At 43.7% G+C, this 6,313-nt stretch overlaps 1 protein-coding gene across 1 annotated transcript; it reads left to right on the forward strand.

The window, feature by feature from the left end:
- Positions 1–4,227: 4,227 nt before the first annotated feature.
- LOC143543327 (bidirectional sugar transporter N3-like) lies at positions 4,228–6,000 on the forward strand. Its single transcript, XM_077035675.1, has 6 exons — positions 4,228–4,572; positions 4,656–4,692; positions 4,775–4,985; positions 5,084–5,245; positions 5,388–5,507; positions 5,587–6,000. The coding sequence occupies exons 1-6, from the start codon at positions 4,527–4,529 to the stop codon at positions 5,890–5,892; spliced, it is 882 nt and encodes a 293-aa protein (XP_076891790.1). The 5' UTR covers positions 4,228–4,526; the 3' UTR covers positions 5,893–6,000.
- The last annotated feature ends 313 nt before the right edge of the window (positions 6,001–6,313 follow it).

The following is a 6,313-nucleotide window of genomic DNA, read 5'->3' on the forward strand; positions in this document are numbered from 1 at the left end:
GGTCTCTTGATGCCGGTCACCGTCGTCGTCGTTGGTTCTCCGGAGGTAACAGTCGTAGCCTCCAGAGCAGTGGTCTTCTCACCACCGGGGTGCCCCGCCACCTCTTCACTATCTGACTCGGTATCAGATAGAAGCACCGGATCAGCTGTGGAGGCCACCTTCTCCTTCCATTTCCCGCCGGCAGCCTTCTTCTTCCGCACCAGCGGAGGACCATCTGCGGATTCCTCAGAAGACAGGATGTAAGGAATTCCAGCAGCGGGTACAGCATTGAGGGGTTGAGGATAGAATATCGCCTTACCTGGCCGCCGGTGGCTCAGGATCTCGTGGCCCAGCGGATAGACCTCCACAAACCGATCCGCCGTTTGCTCCAGGATGGGCAACTCATTCTCGTCTAAAGCACGAGTGCCCACCCGCACGGGACCGTCAGCTTCCCGCGGGTACAGGAGCGACTCCAAATCATTCCCCTCTAAAGAAAAGAAACAGTTAGAAGACAAACTAATATAAGCAAGAAAGACAAGACATACCATAAGGAATAGAGTTCAAACCGTATTCGAGAATGATGGGAAACCGAGACGCCTCCTTCCATACCCGGCTCATCCCCAGCATCACCATCCCGGACTCCGCAAACCGGTAAACCGGAGATTGGACCCGGGATATCTTCGCGAACCATTCCGCCTCCTGGTAGCTGGAAGCGTGAAGGCTCGGAAGCGCTTGCCCCTTCTTAAACTTCATGGCAATGGGAATGGCGCAGGCAGAGATGTAGAAGAACTCCCGCTTCCACGATCGGAGACTGCGCTCGGTCACGCAGGTCTTCAAACCCTTAATACGGGTTGTCAGGGTGTACCACCCCTGGATGCACCTCCAAGTATAGAAGGTCATCAGGCGGTCCACATAGGGCTCAATACCCAGAATCCGGCACACCCACTCGAAGTGCCGGATCTTGGCAATCGCCATCGAATGCAACTCGGTTAGGTGCACACCGTGCCTCTCCAGGACACGGTACACAAACTTTGTCAATGGGAACCTAAGGTTCCCATAAACAAAGAATGCAGCATATACCCCGATCTTGCCACTGGGGGCATCGTACACAGTCTGGTGGGGTTCAGGAAACTCAGGCTCAAGAGACTCAAGCATGAATTTCCTGACGACATACTGGTACTGATCGACAGGTAGAGCACACTGGCACTCGCCAGCAGTACTCCTATCGTCGGCTACAGCTTCAGCATCATGGGAAGACATATTGCAGAGGAAGAAGAAAGCGATTTCGGGAAAATGCTTGCCTGAAAAGGGGAGTATTTGCCGGAAATCACTAAGAAGAAGAAGAGAGGTGAAAGTGTGGATTACAAAGAGGCCTCTCCCCCTTTATATACTAATCGCAATTAATGCGATGAAATTAATGCGGAGGAGAGAGAAATCTAAGGTGCAATGAAACTATGACACGTGGCAAAAAGCAGGCTGGCAACAGCTGTTGACAGAACGTGTGCCAGTAATTTCGCGGCCACGCGCCCGAAAAAACCGCGCCCACGCGCCGTAAAAAGCGTCTGGAATGACCATATAATGTCACGTCACCATAACTTCCTGCACGTCCTGACACAGTCAGAAGAAACCATCGCACGACGTTTCAGAGGTTTGGACTGTTCCTATCTTTCCACCAACCTTTCGAATTTCAAAATTCAAAATTTAAAAATATTAAAAAGCAAGCGGGAAAATACCCCTTACCTTGGCAAACAAGTAACCGTAAGACGGATGCGGGTACAGTGTAAAGGCAAAACCCTTCACGCACCTAGCACCCGCAGGGAATTGAAGCCAAGTAAAACCTTGGCAAACAAGTAACCGTAAGACGGATGCGGGTACAGTGTAAAGGCAAAACCCTTCACGCACCTAGCACCCGCAGGGAATTGAAGCCAAGTAAAACCTTGGCAAACAAGTAACCGTAAGACGGATGCGGGTACAGTGTAAAGGCAAAACCCTTCACGCACCTAGCACCCGCAGGGAATTGAAGCCAAGTAAAACCTTGGCAAACAAGTAACCGTAAGACGGATGCGGGTACAGTGTAAAGGCAAAACCCTTCACATACCTAGCACCCGCAGGGAATTGAAGCCAACTTTGGCGAACAAGTAACCGTAAGATGGAAGCGGGTACAGTGTAAAGGCAAAAACCCTTCACATCCCTAGCACCCGCAGGGAATTGAAGCCAAATATTCCTCGGCAACCAAGTAACTATAAGACGGCTGCGGGTACATTGTAAAAGCAATACCCTTCACAAACCTAGCACCCGCAGGGAATTGACGCCAGGAATACCTTGGAAGTAAAGTAACCGTAAGACGAGCACTGGTACAGTGTTAAGGCAAAACCCTTCACATACCTAGCGCTCCGCTGGGAATTGAAACCAAGAAGGATCTACTGGGCAATGCTTGCGGAAACGGAAATAACATCCCCGCATAGCGGGAACGTCGAGAACTACGTTGTTGGAAGCTCCAGGATGGAATTGGTGGTTTTAACATAATTGATCACTATGTTCAAAACTACCAAAACCTCATGGAAAGACCACACAAGTGGGACTCAACGCTCCTGACTTGCGAGGTGGTTACAGCCTACCCGCATCATACCCAAAGACCAAGCAGGAAACTCGGGCATTTCTGCAAGTGACAAGGACTTCCGCGGGAAGAATCCCCATGGAAAACCTTAAAAGACCCTTTTCAAAACCCTTTGCTTAAAGTCCAAAAGTTCACCTCACTTTATTAAACACGCATGAGAAGAACATTGGACTGGGGGGACTTGAAGAGGTAGGTCCCAGCAGAGCCCAGTTGGACCCGCAAGACTCACCTCAAACAGGGACGTCTGCGCAGAAACCAACTGGATCCGCAGGACCAACCATGCTCAGAGACGTGACGTCCTTACGCGCAGTACGCAAGCTGATCCCGCAGGAAATGCCTCCCAATGGTGAAGGACTCCGCCTGTCCCCGCAGCCTCGGATACAAGCCATTAGGGAAGGCCACCCGCGCAGCAAGGCTACACGCACAAGGCACTTAGCTCTCAATCGTTCAGTGTCACCTGAAGAAATGAGCGAAGCCGGGAACAATCCCGCACAAGGGCGGGAGGGGGAATACTCCCGCCCAAATAAGCCAGTCCGTACGATACGGGAAGATCTTCTGTACTGTACCTGACGAGGTATGGGAAAAAGATCTGACTAAAGATACGACAGCTTATAGACAACAGTATGGCGAGCAGCATGCTCCTACACTGTATGTCACTATTAGCCGCTGCCTACTCACCAACTCTTGTCATACCACGTGCGTAGCTGGCAGTTGGTGGAAAAGGAATAGTATACAGCAGGCCTGGTCGCTATCAGCCGCTACCTACCCACCAACTACCAGCAGGGCACGTGCGTAGGCTACTGTTGGTGGAACAGGAACACTGTTGCAGCCGGCCATACCTCCTTGGAAACCTACCTTCGGCTATAAATACCACAAATGGTATGACCATCTCATCTTATCATATCTTATCACATTATCATCATATTATACCTGATATCTGCTCTAGCAATCTCTTAATATACTTTTATATTTAAAGAGCAATCTAGTCTGATTCTCACGCCGGAGGGTGGTCACAAGGAGGAACCCCCCCTTCTCAGTGACGAGCTCACGGTGTCTGTTTTGCAGGTTATCAGAAGAACCATCTTCCAAGGGTCTAACCCCTCGTGGGAAACATCTATCTAACCCCCAGGTTACCAGTAATCTGCCCGGGGTCCGGTTAGTGTTTCTTCAAAAACCAACGCCAGAAAGTGATATAAGATGACCATATTGAACACATGTTGATTTCATCAACTACTGAAACATTTTTACAAAGAAAGCCATAAGCTTCAAAATGGATGACTTTTTGAAAAATTCTCAATAATAACGATTCAAAATGAAGGAATTTGGAGTCTTTTGGCTCGTTAAGGCATTTTCATCCATGTCACATGACTTTTTAACTACAATTTTAAGAGAATAAACACCAGATGCCACAATACCAAAAGGCTGAGCAGGTGAGCCTATTGATCACTATAGGACCTTGTCAACCATGTGGTCAGAAACTCATGCACGGTTTATACATAACCGGTTGTTTTCGAAGTAACCAGACATAGAGGCCAAGTATATGTAACTTTGTTAGTTGTTTTTATCATTTATTTAAAATATACTTAGTTAATGTAATTGTACTTTTTGATAAGATACATTTTAACTTATTCTATACTTCTGTAAACCATTGTGCCACTTGCTGGCGGTGTCATTCGGTTAAATGCTCAGTACTCGTGTTAAAATTTTCATTATAGTGTTAAGCCAAAAGTTTAATGAAAAGGAAAGTTGGATAATATATTGATTGGCCAATGGCCCACAACCCTTATCTATTGCTTCCTATATAAAAGGTCACTCAAGAATTTGTTATGCACATCACAAAGAGAAAGCAGATAACATTTGCTTAATTCAGCACTTGAATTTGTGAAATCGGTTGGAGAAAGATATAGTTATAATATTCAATTAAGGAAAAATGACAGGAACATTGGCTCACCTCACACTTGCCTTTGGCCTTCTTGGTATATACTTTTTCTTTCTCTCTTCACTTTTATTTTTTCTTACTTGGTTCTGCGGTTAACGTTTTGCTTCGTAATATTTTCAGGCAATATTGTCTCGTTTATGGTATTTCTTGCACCAATGTAAGTCTCTATAATTTTTATAGTTGAGGACTCCATCTAATAATTACCTAACCTTTCCTAAAACAATCTAACTTAAATGCAGACCGACGTTTTATAAAGTTTACAAAAAGAAATCAACAGAAGGATTTCAGTCAGCGCCTTATGTGGTGGGATTATTTAGTGCCATGCTTTGGATATATTACGCTATGCTCAAAACCAATGTTTTGCTTCTCATTACCATTAACTCGTTTGGTATCGTCATTGAAACCGTCTACATATGTTTCTTTCTTTTCTATGCACCAAAGAAGGCTAGGGTATGTACTAATTGTATACGTACGAAAAAATTTCAAGATCATACTCTTGATATAAATATGGTTTAATAGAAACTAACCGAAGAAACTTGGTTATGCAGATGAAGAGTTTGAAGCTAATTGTACTACTAATAGTTGTTGGCTTTGGATTGATTGTTGTCTTAACTCAATTCTTTGCACACGGAGTAACTCGCGGTGTCATAGTTGGATGGATTTGCCTTGTGTTCTCTTTATGTGTTTTTGTAGCACCTTTAGGAGTTCTGGTAAGTATAAATGCTTAAAAAGCACATATTTATAAAATTATAATCATATGGGACTATAAAAATATATTTCATTTCCTAGCTTTATAATTCCTCAAAATAAATAAGCACCAAATTTTTAATATATATTCATTGTATCTTGTAGCGACAAGTGATTAAAACAAAAAGCGTCGAGTACATGCCGATTCTATTATCAGTGGCACTTACCATGAGTGCAGTTATGTGGTTCTTTTACGGTCTTCTTCTTCATGACTTCAATATTGCGGTATGAAAAAAAATCCCTCATTGCGTTATGAAATTTTAAGTTGAAGAGTTTGTGGTTTATAAATGGCTCATTTTTACAGGTTCCAAATGTTCTTGGATTCACCTTCGGTATTATTCAAATGATACTATATTACATGTACAAGAACAAGAAGCCTGATTCGAACGAAAAGATGTCAGAGTTTGAAGCCACAAAGTATCCGGTCAGTGAATTGGAAGAGAAAAAGATCCAAGAAATAGACCACAAAACAATAGATGTTGCGAAGCTAAGCGCTTTAATTTCTTCTGATATTCTTCCGGTGGTGAGCAAACTCAAAGAAAACGGGCATGATGTTGAACCTCAAGCTCGCCCAAATGTGCCAAACCATGTCATTGAAGTCGTTGCATGATGTGATCAATTAATGTATATACTTTTTCATGTTGATTCGGAGAAATCAAATATGTATGTGTGTTAATCTATGTTTAAAATGTAGTTTTCAACTTATATTTGTATTATTTTTCATTGAGTTAATGGTCATCAATGTAAACCTGTTTGAGCTTCAAAGATATCTTTATCGTTCCTTTTTTTTTCACTACCAAAAAACTGGATCGTTTCTTATAACAAATCGTCGAAAATGCATAAGAAATGATCTTTAGTGGTTTTTTGACAAAACTAATTTTGTCAGAAAATTTGTCGTGGGAAACATTTACGATAGCATAATATTTCCTACTCATTTCCGGGCACATAATTTGGCTATACAGTCCCGGCACCTTTTTTCCTACACATTTCCAATACATTTTTTCCTACAAATATCCGGCACATTTTTTTCC

This window comes from Bidens hawaiensis, unplaced genomic scaffold (assembly GCF_021521415.1).
Source record: "Bidens hawaiensis isolate Kalapana, Puna unplaced genomic scaffold, B.hawaiensis_p1.1 tig00013117_1, whole genome shotgun sequence".
Lineage (NCBI taxonomy): Eukaryota > Viridiplantae > Streptophyta > Magnoliopsida > Asterales > Asteraceae > Bidens > Bidens hawaiensis.

Coding starts and splice junctions, on each gene's coding strand:
- LOC143543327 (XM_077035675.1), top strand. CDS start 4,527: ATGACAGGAACATTGGCTCACCTCACACTTGCCTTTGGCCTTCTTG. Junction 5,246..5,387: donor TAGCACCTTTAGGAGTTCTG/GTAAGTATAAAT, acceptor TGTATCTTGTAG/CGACAAGTGATTAAAACAAA. Junction 5,508..5,586: donor TTCATGACTTCAATATTGCG/GTATGAAAAAAA, acceptor TCATTTTTACAG/GTTCCAAATGTTCTTGGATT.